Source organism: Gallinula chloropus (assembly GCF_964237585.1).
Source record: "Gallinula chloropus genome assembly, chromosome: 17".
NCBI lineage: Eukaryota > Metazoa > Chordata > Aves > Gruiformes > Rallidae > Gallinula > Gallinula chloropus.
Window position 1 is genome coordinate 16,061,186 of NC_140102.1, and position 20,214 is coordinate 16,081,399.

General features: G+C 49.1%; 1 protein-coding gene across 2 annotated transcripts in view; it reads right to left on the reverse strand.

The window, feature by feature from the left end:
- LOC311198211 (ATPase MORC2-like) overlaps nt 1-18,889 on the reverse strand; it is a 61,525-nt gene extending 42,636 nt beyond the window's left edge. For both annotated transcript variants that reach the window (XR_014617687.1, XM_084272111.1), the window contains exons 1-5: nt 18,767-18,889; nt 12,915-12,968; nt 11,403-11,437; nt 9,829-9,897; nt 434-524 (exon numbers count right to left, since the gene is read on the reverse strand). Coding sequence is in view for 1 of the 2 variants with exons in the window: in XM_084272111.1 (XP_084128237.1) it covers nt 434-524; nt 9,829-9,897; nt 11,403-11,437; nt 12,915-12,968; nt 18,767-18,828 (311 nt within the window). In the remaining variant the exon portion in view is untranslated. The remainder of the gene's footprint in view (nt 1-433; nt 525-9,828; nt 9,898-11,402; nt 11,438-12,914; nt 12,969-18,766) is intronic.
- Nucleotides 18,890-20,214: the final 1,325 nt, after the last annotated feature.

The following is a 20,214-nucleotide window of genomic DNA, read 5'->3' on the forward strand; positions in this document are numbered from 1 at the left end:
TTCCACCTCTGTTCCTCTGATGCTCAATCCCAACTCAACTCCTTCACTCCCCTTCTCCACACATTTAAGAAGTTTGAAGTCCATCTGCATTGCACCAGACAACTTTCCTACTGAGAGGCTGCAGCACTCTTTTGCTCCAATGTTACTAGCTGTCTGCCACATGAATATTAAGGTTTTGTTTCCTACTTTGTTGTTTCCCTGCAGCTCTGATGTGTATCCTCCACATCACCAGCTTTGGACAGATTTCTCAGCCCCTGAAGAACTACAGCAGATGTTTACAGAGCTCCTGTTTATCCAATCAGGGTAACTTTATTTAGATTACATCTACCTTCCCTGCTGGAAGAAGAGATACACCCCCCTGAGCCCAAGCTACACTCAGTTCCTGACCCCTGGCCTCCCCAACAGCCCTGGGAGCTGCTCCCCTTGTACCTACGATTTCAGGCCGTTCCCGTACTGCCCGATCTGGGTGGACTCTGGCGACCGCTTGGCTGATTTCCCAAACTGAATGACACTGGCAGCTTCATCTGGAGAGCAGGAGACAAGGAACAAACAACAAGGAGGTTTATTTTAATATAGGGACACACACACACATCTTTCATCAACTTCTTCACTGCTAAGCAGCCTCCCACACTGCTTGGTGGCACTGACGTTAGCAGAAGCTTCGTTCCGATGCCGCTGTGCTGACTGTCTGCACTTCCAGACTAGCCCAGTGCTCCATCTGAGCTGTGGGGAGACTTGTCCCAGAGATGATCTGTTGTGTCTGCCAGTGTTATCAACATGCTCATGAACCAAAACATCCCCTGGGACACTGCAGTGCTGCTGTACTGCATGTACTACTGATACCACAGACCCAAACTTCTGGTATTAGAGCATAAGCCAGGACTATGAGAAAGGTCCTGAATGTCTTGAAATCTGGAAAAACATCACTTGTCCTTCATGGCACTGAACAGAACACTCTGGCTAATGAATGCACCAGTAAGACAAAAGCTAATCTTTGCAGCAGATTGCTGGATCACTGGTAGAAGGACAACTGTGGGTGAAAAGGCAGTGCTAGCAAGTACCACAGCAATTAACAAGTGTTTTATTAGCACACAGGATGGCTTTGCAGCTGAGAGGGTCTGACATTTTTAGTTTAAGTCTTTCTATTGTTCAAGGGATAAAGTATTTTAACATCATCCATAGGACAGAACAATTCCTCTCCCTTCCCCCAGGAGATAGCAATCACTTCACCACAGTTTGCTGGGAGAAATGAAACAATTCCAGAGACAAGGAACATGAAGTTCCTGGACAGGAAGGCTAACAACAATTAACGCCCTCAAATGTGTACACAAGCTGTGAGGGAGCACAGGCCATCCCTCACCCCACCAGCCCACTCCATGGAGGTTAAGCTGGATTTAAGCATACAGAAGACTTACTCAGCTCTGCTAGTACTGACAGTGACTTTCTACAGTCAGAGGTTTAGTACTGACACTGTTGGTGTAACAGTCACCCATCTGGGTGTCAGAATGCCATTTCCCAATGAAGTGACATTAAGATAAAGCCACAAACTACAAGGCAAAAAACATAGAATCACAGGGGTTGGAAGGAACCTCGAGAGCTCATCGGGTCCAACCCCCTGCCAAAGCAGCTCCCCAGCTCATATTGCACAGGTTGGTGTCCAGATGGGGCTGGAGTATCTCCAGAGAAGGAGACTCCACACCCCCGGGCAGCCTGTCACAGGGCTCCATCACCCTCCCTGGGGAAAAGTTCTTCCCCATGTTGGTGTGGAACTCCCTGTGCTCCAACTTGCAGACATTGCCCCTTGTCCTGTCCCCACAGACACTGAAAAGGGGCTGCCCATTCCCCCTGCATCCCTTACTTAAGATATTGATAAACATGAATAAGATCCCCCCTTAGTCTTCTTTTCTCCAGGCTGAACAGCCCCAGCTCCCTCAGCCTTTCCTCACAGGGGAGATGCTCCAGGCCCTTCAGCATCTCTGTCCCTCCTCTGGACTCTCTCCAGGAGATCCCTGTCTGTTTGATCCCAGGGAGCCCAGAACTGGACACAACACTCCAGGTGGGGCCTGACCAGGGCAGAGCAGAGGGGGAAGCTCCCCTCCTGTGACCTGCTGGCCACACTCCTCCTGATGCCCCCAGGATCCCATTGTCTCTCTCAGCCCCCAGGGCACACTGCTGGCTGAGAGCCGAGATCCACACAGCTGCCTGCTCCTTAAAGGAAAAGAGCAGGGGAAGAGGGGAGGGGGGGGAGGGTGTGTGTGTGAGAGAGGTAAGGGAAGGGAAAGGAAAGGGGCAAATAAACCCCAAAACCAAGACACTAAGAGGCCCGTGGGTTGGGATAGGGATAGTTTACCAAGATAACAGAAAGATACAATATAACAATGCTAACAGGACTTCAGAGCAAAAACACATGAAGCTGTTGATACACAATGCAGTTTCTCACCAAACCCACAGCTCAGGCCGTGCCACCCAGAGCCGTCCCGGAACCCGACCGTGCCCCAAGAACCGCGCGTCCCGGAGCCGCCCCTGCTCTTCCCACATCAGCCCCCCCGATATCCTGGGCAGGACATAATTGGCATGGAATACTCTTTTTGGCCAGTTTGGGTCACCTGTCCTGGCTTCGCCCCTCCTTTCTCATGAACAGAGAAATACGAAGAGCTGAGGACGTCCTTGACTGTCTGACAGCAACTAAAACCATCAGGGTGTTATCAGCACTGCTTTCATTTTACCTCTCAAACACAGCATTCCATCCGCTGCTACGAATGAAGTTAACTCCATCCTGACCAAAACCAGGACACTGGCTCATGGCCAACCTGTCACCCACCAGGACCCCCAGGTCCTTCTCCACAGAGCTCTTCTCCAGCAGATACTGCACTGATCCCCAGCCTGTACTGATTCCAGCGGTTAAAATACAGAAGATCAACTGTGCAAATACCTTGCTGCCTCATAATGAGGGTCCATAACTATTTCAAAACCAACTTTCCACTGGAGAGTACCTCTCCCTTTGCTTCAGCCTCCTTCAGGATTTTCTAGCCAAACAAAGAAATCTTCTATTATCTTATATTTGGAATCTAGGGAAGGATATTGACAATTATATGATTATTATTAGTATTATCATGTTTGGTTTAAAGCCTGGTCAGAAAAGGGACAGAGAAAGTGGTGAGGGGCTGAAACAGGCTGCCCAGAGAGGGGGTGGGTGCCCCATCCCTGGGGGTGTTCAGGGCCAGGTTGGATGGGGCCCTGGGCAGCCTTGTGTAGCTCCAGGCCTGGAGGTTGGTGGCCCTGCCTGTGGCAGGGGGATTGGAGCTCTATGATCCTTGGGGTCCCTTCCAACCCAGACCAGTCTGTGATCCTATGAAGAGGAGGCTACTAGAACCCTTTTGCTATACAAGTTGTATCAACAGCTATTTTTAAGAAAATATTGAGAAGCCTAAACAGGAAAGAGAGTGACTGTCTGAAGCATTTCCTCCTTCAGAAAAGGTGACCATATCATTGATCACTCAATGCTGGATGTTCAAAACCATCCCATCAGGATTCTTCTTTCTGGCCAGAGACAGAGATGATGCTGAGCAAAGAGGACTACCTGGGAGCAAGGGAGCCTCTCTCTACTCCAAGACTGCTGCCTTTGCAAAATGTTATCTTTACCTCTTGCCAAGAATTAAGGTACAAATTCTTTTTTTCCAGCTTGAGTTAAAGGTCTGGAGGGAGTTTAAATTTAAGGTCATTTTAGTCAGACTGTCTTCATTTTGTCATGTCTGAGTTACTGGATTTTAAAAAAATAAACAGAAAACCAAAATAACTCCAAACCTCCCAAACAAACTCCCTGCAATAAAACAGGGGGTGACAGGATCTTGTCAAACAGGCAAGAGAAACAACAATCCAAAAGAGTTCACTCAAGACAGCAGATTGATCCTCTGAGCCCAAGAAAAGGAATCAAGGGCACAGATAAATTTGCTAATAAGAAACATCAGATGCCTGGGATGAAGAACTGAGGGGAGGAATTGTTTAGTTCCTGACTGTTGGTTCTTCAGGACAGCAACAAAATACCCTCCTGAATGACAGACAAGTTCTTACAGCACACGGCCAACAGCCCTGTAGCCATGCCTCCTGGCTCCCTGGCTCCAGGTCACAAGCCACAACTCCATGCTTCCCTGCTCCAGGTCACAAAGCAGCCACTTAAGTCAGACCTGGCTTCACCCTTTGAAGAGAGCCCTCTTGTATTTCCAAGCTCTCCAGTTAAGAATACACAAAAGGACCCAATCTTAGCACAGAAAACTACTCTTCTTGCCTTCTACATAAATTTATCTGCTGTGTTTGCATTAAGTAGGGTACCTGCAGTAGACTCAACAGCATCTCAAAAACTATCCCAGAGCCAAAGCATCTAACTTACTACCTGAGAGAAATCAGCCTAAACCAGGGTTACTGCCAGTCAGACTTCCCTGGGACACGGGGAAAGGGGGAGCAGCTCAGAGGTCTTGCATTCCTGTAACAAACACTGACAGCCAGGCACCAAAGGGGTATGACTGAACACAGCCAGTGATTGAACAACCAGTTTGACATACATTCATGTGATATATATAAATAATGTCAACTTGAGATGAAACATCAATGTGCTACAAGGCTACAAAGAGGCATTTTCCCTTGAGAAATACACAGATCACTCCTCTGAGAGCAGCCTGAGTGCTGCTGCCTACACTCAAAACTGTGTACATGGACTTTAAAGTAAGTGCCAGAATACCAGATACATTTAAACATGTGTCCTGGGTTTGGCAGGGATAGAGGTCATTTTCTTTCTAGCAGCTGGTGGAATGTCTGTTTGAGAGTTAGGATGAGAGTAGAGCTGATAACACAGAGATGTTTCTAGTTGTTGCCAAGCAGTCAAGGACTTCTCAGCTGTTCATACTGCCCAACTAATGAGAAGGGGGGGGGCACCCAGGAAGCTTGGAGGGGACACAGCCAGGACAGGTAACCCAAACTGGCCAAAGGGGTATTTTCATACCAATAATGTCACACATAAAGGGGGGCTGTTGGGAGAGGAGCACAGGGGCTCCAGTATGTGCAGTTTTGTGTGAGAGTCCAACTCCAGGACAGCCCTGAGCTGTGCAGTTTGGGGAGGAGCTGCCTGTGTGTGTCACCAGTTTTGTGTACTTTGCTGGAAAGCCCTGCTGTTATTTGTCTCTCTCTGCTGTCCCAGTGAACTGTCCTCATCCCAACCCATGAGTTTTGCCTTTGGTTTTCTTTTCCTTTCCCCCACCAGAGAGAGAGCAGCTGCGTGGTGCTCAGCTCCTGGCTGGGGCAAAGCCATGATGACATCATTCCTCACCACCGTGAGCCTTGGACAGAACAAGATCTAACACAGTAACCAGTGCATTGGTACTTAACTGCATCCAGTAAAACAGCAGCACTTCTGACCTTCTCAACTTCAAAAATAGTGTTTAAAGGCACAGCAACACATATATTTACCCCAATCCTTGGGAAAGGAGTAGAATAAATCCTCTCAAGAACTGTTACAGAATCACAAGGTTGGAAAAGACCTTTGAAGATCGAGTCCAACCATTCCCATCCTGTGCTAAACCAGATCCCTGAGCACCTCATCTACCCTTTTTTTGAACACATCCAGGGATGGTGACTCAGCCCCTCCCTGGGCAGCCTGTTCCAGCCCTGACAACTCTTTCAGTAAAAAAATTGTTTTCTAATATCCAATCTAACCCTGCCCTGGCACAGCTTCATGCCATTGCCCCTTGTCCTATCTCCTGTCCCCTGGCTGAAGAGACCATCCCCACCTCTCTACAACCTCCCTTCAGGTAGTTGTAGGTGGGGAGAAGGTCTCCCCTCAGCCTCCTCTTCTCCAGGCTGAACACCCCCAGCTCCCTCAGCCGTTCCTCATAGGATTTGCCCTCCAGACCCTTCCCCAGTCTGGTTGCCCTTCTCTGCACTTGCTCCAGGACCTCAATGTCCTTCTTATGGTGAGGAGCCCAGAACTGCACACAGCACTCAAGGTGTGGCCTCATCAATGCCGAGTACAGGGGCACAATCCCCTCCCCAGACCTACTGGCCACACTGTTTTTGATACAAGCCAGGATGCCATTGGCCTTCTTGGCTGCCCGGGCACACTGCTGGCTCATATTCAGTCTGCAGTCACCCAACACTCCCAGGTCCTTCTCTGCCTGACAGCTCTCCAGCCAACCTCTCCCAAGTCTGTAGTGTTGCATGGGGTTAATGTCCCATGTGCAACGCTCTACACTTGGTCATTACAAGCCAAATGAAGCTGGATAAGGCAGCATGGACTTATCAAAGGCAAGTCACACCTGACTGACCTGGTCACCTTCTAAAAAGCAGCAGTTTCTGTGCACATGGAGACAGCAGTGGACCTCAGCTGGGCTTCAGCTGAGTGTTAGACACTTTCCCACAGCCCCCTCATGGACACACTGGCAAGGCAGACTGGATGAGTGGTCTGCAAGATGGGTAGGGGACTGGCTCACAGGTCACGCTCAAAGGCTGATCATCCATGGTGTTTACACTGGCTGGCAGCCTGACACAAGTGGGGTCCCCCAGGGATCAATGCTGTGAGCCACACTGTTCAACACCTTCCTAAGGGATCTGGATGACAGGATCAAAAACATCTGGTCCAGTTTTGCTGGTGGTGGTGTGCTGGACACCTCACAAGAGAATCATCTTAGAGAGACACCAGGACAGGCTGGAAGAGTGGGCAAGTAAAGACTGTATGAGTTCAATGGAAGGCCAAGGTCCTGCACCTGGGATGAAATTCCCAGAGCCCAGTACAGGCTAGGCATGAATCAGCACTGCACTGCTACAGCAAGAAAGACAAACAGGACCCTAAGCTATATCCACAGAGGCAGAGAGATGTGATCATCCCACTCTACTCAGTGCTTGTCAGGCTGTGTCCAGTTCTGGTCTTCTCAACTCAAGAAAAACGCAGACTGGACAAGGTCCAAAGAAGATGATCAAAGGGCTGGAGAACTTGTCCAGTGAAAAAAGACAGAAGGAGTTAGGTCTCTTCCTGGAGAAGAAGGCCTAGGGTGACTCTCATCACAGTATTGCAGTACTTAAAGGGCAGCTTAAAAGGCTCTCTCTTCACAAGGAGCCACGTAGAAAAGACAAGGGCAGTTACACTGGGAGTCGTTTCATAACCAATTGCTGCAATAAACTCCCCAAGGAGTCCCCATCACTGGAGGTTTTCAAAACATGAAAGGACAGGGTGGTAAATCATATCATTTAGGCTCCCTTTCCCACAGGAGGTAGGATGAACCCTCACGTCGTTCCCAACATGGGCTGTCCTATGATACTGATGTGCAAGTTAAAGACTTACTTTTTTCAATCCCTTAAAAATGCAATTACAGGTCACTTCCTAAATTAGTCATTAGACTTTTTCAACTGACAGATTGATTTGCTGAATCATTCAACCTACACTGTGATTCATTAAACTCATCATAGAATCCTAGAATGCTCTGGGGGGAAGAGACCTCAAAGACCATCTAGATCCAACCTCCTGTCATGGGCAGGGACACCCTCCTCTAGCCCAGGGTGCCCAAAGCCCCATCCAAACCAGCCTTGAACACTGCCAGGGATCCAGGGGCAGCCACAGCTTCTCTGGGCACCCTATGCCAGGGCTCTCCCACCTTCTCTGAGAAGGATTTCTGCCTTCCAGCTCCACTCCAGCTGCCCTCCTCAGCTGAAAGCCATTCCCCTGGGCCTGGCCCTCCCTGCTCTTCTTGCCAACCCTTCTCCAGCTTTCCTGGAGCCTCACAAGGGACTGAAAGGTGCTCAACGTCCTCTCCCACAGCCTTGTATTCTGCAGGCTGAAGCCTCCCAACTGTCTCAGCCTGTCTCCATTGCAATGGTGTTCCAATCCTCAGATCACCTCTGCAGCCTCCTCTGGACTCACTCCAACAGCTCAGTATCTTTCTAGTCCTGAGAATCCCCAAGCCTCATGTAGTACTCCAGGCAGGGTCTCATGAGAACAAAGTCAAGGAGCAGAATGCCCTCCCTTGCCTGGCAGGTCTTGCTGCCAAGGATGCAGCCCAGGACACAGCAGCTCCCTGGGCTGCAGGTATGCACTGCCAGCTCATTCTGAACTTCTCATCCATCAATGCCCTCAAGTCCTCCTCAGGCCTGCTCTCCATCCATTCTCTGCCCAGCCCATCGTTGTGCTGGGGCTGCCCCGACCCATATGCAGGACCTTGCCCGTGGTGAACTTCATGGGGTTTGCATGGTCCCACCTCTTGAGCCTGTCCAGATCTCTCTGGATGGCATCCCTTCCCCCCAGCTTGTCCACTGCACCACACAGCTTGGTGTCACTGGACAATTTGCTGAGGGTGCACTCTATCCCACTGTCCATGTTGCTGACAAGGTTGTTAAAATCCACACAGCACCTCCAGACACCAAGCAGAAGGTACAATTCTCAAGCCTAAATAATCTCTGTAGTGATGCTACGCACAATATGGCAATCCTTACATAAGTAGGATGTGCTGCATGAGCTCTGTTGTTTGATTTTGTAATTGATTCCTATTTAATATCTTACAAAAAAATCAAACTTTTGGACCAATCCTGTTATCCTGATACCTCCCTGCAATGCTTTTTTGGAAGAGCTCTGTACTGTGGCACCACTGAATCCTGAGATCTTTCGATAACTTGTGACTCTGCAAAGGTGTTTGCAGCTTGAGTACACAGAATTAACCACAGTGATGCAAGCATCAAGCTAATCAAAAGACTATTATATATTTGCATATATATATATATATATATAAAAGACTTACAGGGTTGTGAAACACCACTACAAGCCACAGTATCTGCCAATCTCCTCTACAGAGTACCCCAGACTACCAACATCAGGATAAAATCCTTCAAGAGTTAGCAGAAAGATCAGTCAAAAGAAGCAACTTAATACTTAGCCAATACTTAAATCCCACTTAAAATATTTAAATCCCACTACAGTTTTCAAACTGAATTCCTCATGCAGGTCACAAACCTGTGTATCAAAGAATTAATGTATTTTTATTAGCCTTAATAAACAAAACACTTCATATCTCAAGACGATCCTAAAGACCTCAGGGATCAGAACAAAAATGTTACTCAGTGCTTATTTACCCATGTCCTCCACCTTCTCCAAACCCTTCCAATTTAGCCCAGTATTTCTGCCCAAGAGAGAGCTCCTCACAGGAGAATTTACCCATCTTCCAGACACAAAGGCAGTGCTATGAGCTGACAGTGCTGTTCATGGATGCTAAAGCAAAGCAAGAAAGCTTTTCTCCTGCTAGCTACAACATAAATTTACATTATTCTGCCAACAAAGCAGAATTGTTACATTCTTCTCCTACTCCTAAGATTTTATATTGAAACACTGGCAAAATGTTTTCAAACTTGAGCTTTCAACTTCTGCCACGGTGCCCTTGCTGATTAGAGGCGAAATACACTCCTTGTTGGGCAGCCTCTGATGGGGAAAATGGTTCTGCTCAGCAAAGCTTGTGCTCATACCCTTTTCTGGCTACACTATTCTCCCTCCAGCCAGCTGCCAGGCCAACTTTAGTGTGCTGAAAACCCACAGGCCCAGCTGACTCAACTCTGTAATGCAGCAAAGCTATTTTTTTATTTTGGCCAGGTGAGTTTTCTGCACCTGAAGAGGTGAACAGCTTGATAAATGATACGGTGTGAAAGAGCCAGTGCAGAGGCAGCTACACATGCCCAGGCACAGAACATGCCCCCTTCTGCAAAACCAGGTTGTTGCCATAACACTGATGGCTGTTGCTATCAGCTTGTGCCATAACACAGAGCCTCAGCTTGAAAATAAAGGTAGAACTTCCTGTCACTTACTTGAATCCATTCCCATTCCATCATCCAAAAAACACAGCATGAATCCACCTCGGAGGTCTTCTTGTCGTTCTACAAGAGAAGAGTTATTCAGTACTCCCAAAATTGAAAGCCAGAAGCTCCATAGAATGAATTTGTGTTGAGAACAGAAGTAACACAATGAACTGGACTTTCACAACCCCACTATGGCTCAGCTGTCAGAGAGCACCAGATTTTTGCTACAGAATTACTAAGAAATTCTCTTGCACTTTAAACTGTATGTAAGTATCTGCTACTGCCCTGGTTTTGGCTGAGGTAATTTTCTATCCAGTAGCAGGTACAGAGCTGTGCTTTCTACAAGAATAATGCTGAGAACACATTACTGGTTTTAGTTGTTGCTGGGTAGTTGTGTCTATGCTAAGCCAAGGACCTTCCAGCTTCTCAGGCCCTGGCAGGTGTACAAGAAGCTGGCAGAGCACAGCCAGGGCAGCTGACCCCCACTGGCAAAAGACATATTTCCCATCATGTCCTGCTCCAGGTGTAAGTGAGAAAGTGAGCTGGGAGGCACGAAGCTGCTCAGAAACAGACTGGGCATCGGGTTGTTTTTACAGGTGGTGAGCAAGTGGATTTGTGCATCACATGTATTATTATTTGTGGTGGTGGCTGTTGCTATTCTCTTCGTTATCCTATTAATCTGCCTTTATCTCAACCCATGAGTGTGTCTTTCTCCATACTCCTTCCCATCCCACTGCAGAGGAGGTGGCAGCGAGTGGCTGTGTGGTGCTCTGTGAGCAGCTGGGCTTGAACCACAACAGCCTCAAAAGTATTTAGTAAATGCAGCTTCTTAAGCATCCCATGTCAACAACTACTTCTTTTACCTGGCCTCAGCTAAGTCTGGCCTACATGTTTGCCCAAGTGATTTGTAAAGGTATGACTTTTCAAAAGACAACAGGCACTGGGGCAAAGGACAAACAGCATCAGAGAATTATTAAGATTGGCAAAGACCCCTGGGATCATCAAGTCTAATGGTTAACCCAGCACTGCCAAGTCCAAAAATTAGAACATGGCCCTGAGCACAACTGTCTTTTAAATATCCCCAGGGATGGCAACTCTACCACTTCCCTGGGCAGCCTGCCTGCTCCAAAGACTACCCAGCCCTTCAGTAAAGAAATTTTTCATAATATCCAATGCAAACCTCCCCTGGTGCCACTTGAGGCTGTTTCCTCTTGCCCTTGTCCCTGCTACTTGGGAGAAGAGACCAACCTCTGCATGGCTACACCTCCTTCCAGGTAGCTGTGGAGAGCAACAAGGTCTCCCCTCAGCCTTCTCATATCCAGGCTAAACAATCCCAGTTCCCTCAGGTGCTCCTTGCACCAGACTTGTTCCCCAGCCCCTTCACCACTCTGTTGCCCTTCCCTGGACACACTTCAGCACCTCTATGTCCTTCTTGTAGTCCAGGGCCCAAACCTGAACACAGTAATGGGCACAAACCCTTTCACTCTTACTCTACCAGCTACAAGAGACATCTGCAGCCTAAAGTCCAAGCTAAGAACTGACTTTAATTGCTGACATCCAAGGAAGCAGCAGGAACGACTTACCAGTATAAATGTCTATTCTTGTGGCATCTGCATCTCTACAAAGCAATAAAAACACAATCAGTGTTCAACTGTCAAACAGAAATTAAGCTAAAATCCATGCACATGCAATAATTTCCAGAATAAACTGACTGCACAGATCAAGGTCCACAAAGGCCTTGCAGTCAACACTAACAGACAAGTTAAAAGTCACATTATTCTACTTTTTGCCTACTTGAAGCCAAACTCCAGTACAAGACACTGCTGCCACAACTAAACCTAGTTACTGTGAATACCACTGGGTTTTTAACAAAAGTCCTGTTAAGGGCAGGATGGAGGGTTGGAAATCAAATAAGCACACACTTCTGAGCTCCCTCCTGCATGAAACAAGTAATACCTACATTTCTTCTGCTAAGCTGCCTACAAAAGGTTTAATAGAACTCCCTCAGAACACATTCAGGCTTGTGACTGGAAACTCTGCCATTAGAAGATCATTTCAGTCAAGCCCTTCATACAACATCCATCCCACTGTATTTCCTTCTACTCAGAACCATTTTGTTTTCTATGTAGACCACCACATAACCTGGGCTTGCTGATCAGAAGACTGCAGCTGCAGCACTGTAATAAAATCCCACTTCCCAAATGCCAAAGTCCTGTCTCTGTACCCCCAACCAAGCACAGCTACCTCCTTCCCAGAAAGCCAACCTCTCCTTTGCCACAGAAGGAACCAAGAGGTTGAAGAGAAAACCACCCACTGATGTCAAAGATGCTCTGTTTAACTACATCATGAACACGTGAGAACAGCAGCAGTGCACAGACACCTGTGACAGGTTCCCTGAACAGCATCTTTTCCACAAGGAATATTCCAACCACAGCTCCTTACATCACAAACTGTGCTGTGTGGCAGTCCACACCTGACAGGAAGCTATCTAAACTGTTTCCATAATGCCACATCAAAGTATTTTGTGAAGTTCAAAGGATAAGGATGCAAGGCTTGGGCTGTAGCTGCAGCCTGGACTCCTGAATGCAAACATGAGAAACACGGTCTCCAAATACCAAGTCTCCTCTCGCGTGTCACAACTACTCTACCTGTTCTTGCATTACTTTTCAACACATTCCTTCTGCTTTCATTTTCCTCCTATCACCATGCTTGATACTAAGAGTCAAGGATTATCTAAGTATATCAAGAGTCCCAGCTCTAGTAGTTATTATTTTACCAACTTCTTCAAGCCAAAAAACAGACTTATTTTTTCCTTACCTTGTGTCTTCTAAGCATTCTCTCTCCCATCTGAGCTGGTTTAGGATGCATTCAAACTTACCTTTTCAGGAATAATGGGGGGTTTTCCTCTTTTTTTTTTTCAGATGTGGCAGTACAAGAGGAAATATTTATACTAAACTACGGCAAAGTCTTCCATTTGTATTTTATTTCGTAATGTCTACTAGATGTGAAAATTGTTCAAGATAACAGATAATTAAACAGGCTAATGAAGCCTTCACTGAATTTACTTTGGGAATTGGACAGTCTCAGGTACATACCTGGCATTATCTACAAGTTCAGCAAGGGCACCAAACAAGAACTCATGGGTGGTTCTGCAACAAAACACAGAATCAGCGGGGTTACACTGACACTGAAAAAGAGACACCTTTAAATAAGAACCAAACACACTTCAAACAAATCCAACTGCATGTCTAGAATACCAACACCAGCCACTGACAGCATACTAGAAATAAGCATTCTCCTGTCTACCAGAGGCAGGCAGGCAGCAGATAAGCTGCCCCACAGAGAATCTGATTTAACAAACTACTGCTTACTGTGGGCTAAAAAAACATCACATGGCAAAATGAAACAAGGGACAGTTATTGGCCTAATGAAGCAGCATATGAATTAAACAATTCATATACTTATTCTCCACGCTGCCAGGGCTTCTCATAACAACTAACCGCTACCTTTATGTGCAACACATACAGGTGAAGGTTATGCATAAGGTCCATCTCCTCCATGCACATATTACTTTGTGGAAGCATAGGACTTCGACAGGATAGAAATTTCCAGATCCTGGGAGACTTCCAATAGCTGCAGTTAACCCAGAGGAATACAGTCTTCTCCCACCACTGTTCCACACTCCCTTCCAAACTCAGTGCTAAAGTGACATAGCTCAGTGTCGCTTCAGCACAATCTCAAAAGGCACATTTAGTTTCCAGCCTCTTCATTGCCACCTTCTATCAGCAGCACCCATTTGAAAGCCATCAAGTACATGCCTTAACCATGAAGGAAAACACATGGTGAGAAAACCTTAAAGAGCTAATACACTGCCTGCCACCACTACTGGAATATCTCCACAGAACATCCAGCCTGGTGACCTATCTTTGAGATCTAACAAGTATTTCAAATACAGATAAGCCACACTGACTTCAGTGTTCACAGCAGCTGCAAGACCTGGAGAAACCATTGCTGGAACTGGTTGTTCCTCTGGGATGCTCGATGGAGCATCTGAGCCCTCAGAAACACCTTTCAGTTTGCATGAAACCTTTTCACATACAACCTGCTTTTGCTACTACACAAAGACACCGATGGGTGACTGAACAGTGATACTCATTCCTATCTTCAGCTTCCTCAGAACAGATACACAGATACATCCCCTGCAAACCATACAGCTGCTGATAATGCTAATATCACCAAAGGAACTTTCACATCCAGCGATGTCATGAGCCCTAACCCACTGACACAGCTCCAGCCAGAGGTAAAACACATCAACTTTCCAAGTTGTCTCTAGAACCAGGAGAATGGAAATTTCCACCTCTGCAAGCTCCCACTTGTCCACACAGAGGCAAGAGACAGAAGGGAGAAGTGTTGTGAAGACTATATTCCCAGTCAGCATGTTGTCCCAGTAGCTCCAACATGGTATTCTTTCCTTTGAGCAGCACTTCCTATGCACAGATTTCAAATGCTCCCTTAAGTTCACAAGTACCTATTCAGCTCCACACATCAACATCTCAGAAGTTTATCTGGAAGTTACTCACCTCAGGAAAAACCTCTAAGCAAATGGATGCTTTAGCACTAGGAACTATGCTTCATTAGCAGCTTTTACTCTAACGATTTACAGAATGTTCCAAAGGAAAAGATGCAAATAAGATGCAAATAGGGATCTCCAAAGAGGCTTGAACAAAATAGCTGAAGACACAGGTGCAGGCGAAGCAAGGCAAGAGGAAACACGGTTTCTACATTGCCATACTCAACCTGGAACACCCACCAAACCTGACACAAAGTGAAACCTTGCTACAAGCCAAAGAAGTCCACCCCAGCTATTTCTAACTAACAAAAAATGTATACATGCTGTCAGTATCTACTAGTCAGTATGTCAATCACAAGACTTAACTTGCCAATATCTAAAGTCACATGAAGTGCTTTGGCCTGACTCAACTCAGCTTTAACCAAAAACATGGTCTTGCCTTACTGTAAAAAAGTGCCTGAAATACTCTACATCAACCACTATCAACTGGTGGTAGTTTTCTCCCAGCTCTCAAAACACCACTGGGATTACCTTACCTGCAACAATAAAACCCTTGAAGCAAGCTGTTAGCAAAGTACAGCCTGTCAGAGCTTGCAGAGAACCTGGAAACACTTCAGCATAAGCTGGATGGGCATGAGCAGAAGCAACAGGAGCCTCTGTTGATCAGAGCACTTGAAATAACCATAGAACATACTGGTTTGGAAGGGACCTGTAAGTATCATTGAGTCCAACTCCTGGCTCCACACGGGACCAGCCGTGTCAGTGTGACCAAGTGCATCAACTGATTGGCCATCCAACTGAAAGAATGCCACATGGAACAGGGCAGAGTGCTACCAAAATCTGTAGTCTCAACAACTGTAGTGGATGCAGACCAGCTTGGGACCTTCCTACAACTTCCAGCTCTCATTCAAGACAGCTCCATGCAGGACTGCAGGCTTGACAAGGAACAGAAGTCCAATTTCTTGAAATCTGGGTTACAAAAGGTCAAACAACTCTGTAGAACATGACCAACTTCAAACATGCCTACAACCCACCATCTGCAGTCACATCCCAAAGGGCAGCTTATTTCCTGAGCAGTTCTTAAGGAGTATCAGCCCTTCCTGAACCCAGTGGGACTCCTGATCCTGCATGGTCAGACAGGTACCTAATTACTAATGCAAGACATCAGACTTTTTGTCCTGAAGATCACATCTTACATTGAAGTCTGACACACAGGTAAAGAAAAGGAGCTCAGTTCCACTCAGAACTAACTGCACTCTGTTTCAGGCAAGAATGGAAAACAGGCACAAGAAGGAATGGGAGAGCTTGGGAGGGGGAAAATTTGTGGCTCTCTTATATTTCTCAAGTCACTTTGAGGTTTTCTAGTTCAGTGACTTTCTTCCACTCCAGCTGTAAAATCAATGTGAAGACAAGCAGGTGGCTCTAAGTCATGAAAACAATAAGCAGAATGTTTACAGGCTTATGTGCAGTGATCTAAAAAAACCCCTTACATATAGAGCCACGGGATGGTTTGGGTTGAAAGGGACCTTTCACACAAGCTAGTTGAATCCCTGGCAATAAACTGGGACATCTTCCCACCAGATCAGGGTGCTGAGAACCCTGTCCAGCCTGACTTGGAATGTTTCCACAGATGGGACAACTACCACCTCTCAGGGCAGCCTGTGCCAGTGTTTCACCATACTCACTGCAAAAAATTTCTTCAATTCTATCTAGTCTGAGTCTGCCCTGTTTTAGTTTAAAACTATTACCCCCTGCTCTAGTGCTACAGGCCCTGCTAAAATGTCTGTCCCCATTCAACTATTCATGAGGAAAAGCACTTGGAAAAAGCACAGTGGGCTTTTTATTAAAAAACACAGCATCGGAAGTGACTCAGGTGCATGCTGAAATTTGCCATCAGAAATGAGAACACTAAGAAGCTGTTGAAAAGATCCACTGACAATATTTAGTCAGGGACCAAATAAACTGGCTTCTATGGAACCCTTCAGACTGAGCACTCTGCATTAGACATACTAAAACTTTTCCTACAGGAAGTCTTAAAAAAGAAAAAAAGAGCACGTTTCCTTTTCTACTTCAACAGCCAGACTGCTGATTTTTAACTGCAAATAATTCTACTGCCACGACTAGAACAGCTTTAGCACTACAAGGAAATTTGCCTGAGATGGTATGGTTTTCCCTCAGCAAAAGAGTGTCCATTATCAACAGCCATGCAACTGCTACCAGCCAAGACAGAGGGAGAATCCACAGGAGGACACCGACCCAAGAGTGACACCAGTGTGTTGCTAAGTATCTCCTTCTGTACAGAACCCATTACTCTCCCAAGCCTGAAAAGATAAGGATGGTCCTTGGTTTATGGTAGTGAGACTTGTCTTGGCTGCTCTCCCACGTTGTCTTGACTGTTCTTGGATTGGTTTCGCGTTGTGGATTTTTTTTTGCTCTGCTTTTTCTTGGGGTAGTAGCAAGAGGGTGTTATTTGCCATGGGTTGCTTTGGGGGCTTCTTTCTTTTAATTTTAAAAAAAATTACTCCATTGTCTCCATTCTCATTATCAGGGAGGCATTTGGCTTATGCACTGATCCCCATAGTTCCAAAAAAAGGCTCTTTGCTTACAAGGATGACAAGCCCTGGCTTTGGGCACTTTGCAGACCAGCTCCTCCTAACAATCTTTTAACAAATTTATGCATTGCAGACGTGTAGCACACCAGAAGCAGACCAGCCACATGTGCAGAACAGAAGGCATGGTGGCAACACGAAGTAGTCTTAACATTTAATTCTTCAGGGTAGCAACAACACATCAGCCTTTTCTGCAACATGATATTAATTTCTTATGAAGATGGCCAGAGTTCATGCACTCTGCAGGCAGACACAAGCTTCTGACAGAGCTCTGCCATGTTGCCTGCTGATTTGTAGAAGCATTGTTCACTGCAGCTGGACAGGAGAAGCTCCTAACTCAGCAACAGCACTGGAACATCGCTCAGCATTGCCCATCATCTTCAGATGCCAGACTGTTCATTCCCATGCAACTGCTACCAGCCAAGACAGAGGGAGAATCCACAGGAGGACACCGACCCAAGAGTGACACCAGGGTGTTGCTAAGTATCTCCTTCTGTACAGAACCCATTACTCTCCCAAGCCTGAAAAGATAAGGATGGTCCTTGGTTTATGGTAGTGAGACTTGTCTTGGCTGCTCTCCCACATTGTCTTGACAAAACCAGTCAGATCTACTTCGAAATCAAGTTGCCTGTAATTTTGTGCACAAGAAGCCTCCAGGCTCCTGCAGAGCGCTGTGCTCCTCCACAGACTGAGAAGTGGAAGCAAAAAAAGAAGGTGGTGATTCACTACTTCTCCTCTTAAGGGTAACAGCAGGAGTGAACTCCTCCACAAAATGTTAGAAGACAGCTATCAAAATGCATCAAGTGTGGCTCACATTGCTCTTCCAGGACAGTTTGGCCAGAACAAGCTCTGACTTTAAACTCTTCTGTTGGTGGCACTAGGCAGCTTATGTGCAGCAGACAGATCTCAGATGGGTGCTTAACCCTGCCAAACACCGTTTCCTGGCAGCACTTCCCATTTTCTAGGCACGCACTCAGAAGTAACCCATGCTGAAGAACTTCGTTTCTTCTCAGGAGTTTTTCTTTTGCATCAGTGACTCACAAACTCCACAGCAGCTTCAAAAAGCTGATCAAAAGAAGAACGTGATATTCCTGCTTGAGATAACACCTGCACAAAATATCCAGGCCCAAATGAAACCAGATGACAGCCGCTGCAGCCAGGGTACACGCTTCTCCGGAGAGGTGAAGCCACATCCTAGTTTTCAGCTGGGTTAATTTTCACCAGAACCTCTCACAGAGAGGGCACAGCCTGGGCAACTGACTCGAACAGCACACAATGTCACCCTCAGTGTATAAAGAGAGACGCTGGCTGAAGAGAAGGAACAGGGACAGGCTGGGCATCCAGTTCCAGGCAGCGAGCAAGGTAAGTCGTGCTGTTGTGAATTCCTTCTCCCTTTTCCAGCCTGGTGAGCTGCCCATCCCAGCCCGGAGCTTTGCCTTTGTCTTCCCACTCTCTTCCCCATCCCAGTGGGAGGAATCAGCAGCGCTGCCGGCTGAGGGCTCAACCACAGCAGGCCACAGGGGCACAGCCGACCCAGAGGCCACGTCTGGTCCAGCCCGGCCTCTCAGCGCCCACCGCTCCCACAGCACTGCCCGGCCGACGATGGCAGCACCCAGGAGACGCGCGGCCGGCAGCGCCGCGGGGCAGCTGCGCCCCGCCGGGCCCCGGGGCCGGACGCGCCCCGTACTCACCTGCCGCCCCAGCCCGAAGCCAGCGGCCTCAGCCCCGGGGCACGCCAGGCGCCTCCCCGCCGCAGCCCGGTACTCACGAGTTAGTGTGCAGGTACTCGAAGGTGAGCTGGGCCCGGTTCAGGCTGCTGTAATTGGCCATGGCCGCGGCCGGGCCCCGGGCCGGGCTCCTGTCTGCGCCGACGGCGCCTCGAGGCCGCCCCTCCCTCCCGTCGCCGGCTCAAACACCGACCGACACCCCCCCCCAACCCCAGCCGAGCGGGCAGCGTCCCGCCCCCCTCCTTTCCTTCCTCTCCCCGCTCTCCTTTCCCTCCCCCAGGCCGATGGCGGCCGCCCACCAGCCCCCTTTGTCTCCGCCGCGATCCGCGCCCCTCCGCAGCCGCCCCCCCCACCTCTTCCCTCCCCCGCTCCCCCCCCTCCCCACCCCGCGCGGGCGGGGGCGGAGCCCAAGCGCTCCCGCGCCTATTGGGCAGGCGCAGGCACGTGACGCGAGCGCCGCGCTGCGGGCCGCGGCGGCTTCCCTGCAGGCGCGTGACTGGCGCGCGGGGCCGGCGAGAGGCGGGGCGGGGGGGGGGGGCGGGAGGAGGGAGGAGGGGGAGCGCGGCGCGGGAGCGCGGCGCGCGCACGCCCGCCCGCCAGCAGCAGCCGCCGCCGCCGCCGCGCAGCAGCGCGCGGAGGTCCCGCGGCCGCCCGCGAGAGCGCGGGGAGCCGCCCCCTCCCCGCCGGGAGCCGCCCCCTCCCCGCCCCCTCCGCCGCTCAGCGCCACGGCGGCGGCAGCGAGCGGGGCCGCGCCGAGCAGGTCACGCGGGGCGAGCGGGAGCGGCGTCCAGCCCGCGCCCCCCTACGACCCCCCCCTCGCGGAACGGTGGGGCCGGCGGGGCGGGGGAAGGGAGGGGAGGGGGGCAGAGCGCGGGGGGACCGGGGGTCCGCTCGGATCGGGGAGGGGAGGATGCGGCGGGCGAGGCGCGGCCGGGCCGGGGCGGGAGAGGCCTCCGCGATGGGGGTGGGGAGACCCTGCGGCCGCGGCCTATCCGCTCTGGCCTTGTGGGAGTGTCGGGACGCCCGGGACCCCGCAGCCGGCAGCGCTGCGGGGCTGGGGGAGGCCCCGGCGGGTCAGGAGGCGGCGTGTCCGGGTGCCCAGCGGGTTGTGTGAGTGGCAGACGCCCTGGCGAAGGGCTGTGCCCGTGGTTCAGCCCGAAAGCCCAAGTGGGACTGGCCTCCTACCCCCCCCCCTGCACCACAGCCTGACCCCCGGAGGCCTGAAGGCCGGGAATACTTCACTGGAAACTGGAGCTGCCCAAATTCTGTACCAAATTCTGCTGAAATGGACTTTGGAGCGGGACGGCTGCACCTCCTGTGGCTCGGATGATGAGAGGCCGAGCCCGGGGGTCCGAACGCTGAAGGACTTCAGTCTGTGCAGAAGCTGATGGGAGACGTCTGAGCTAATTTAAATTTAATTAACCTGTTAAGCGTGATCGGCCAAGGGCTAAGATCCAAGCTTTGTATTCCAGTCGCCTGGCTCCCGTTT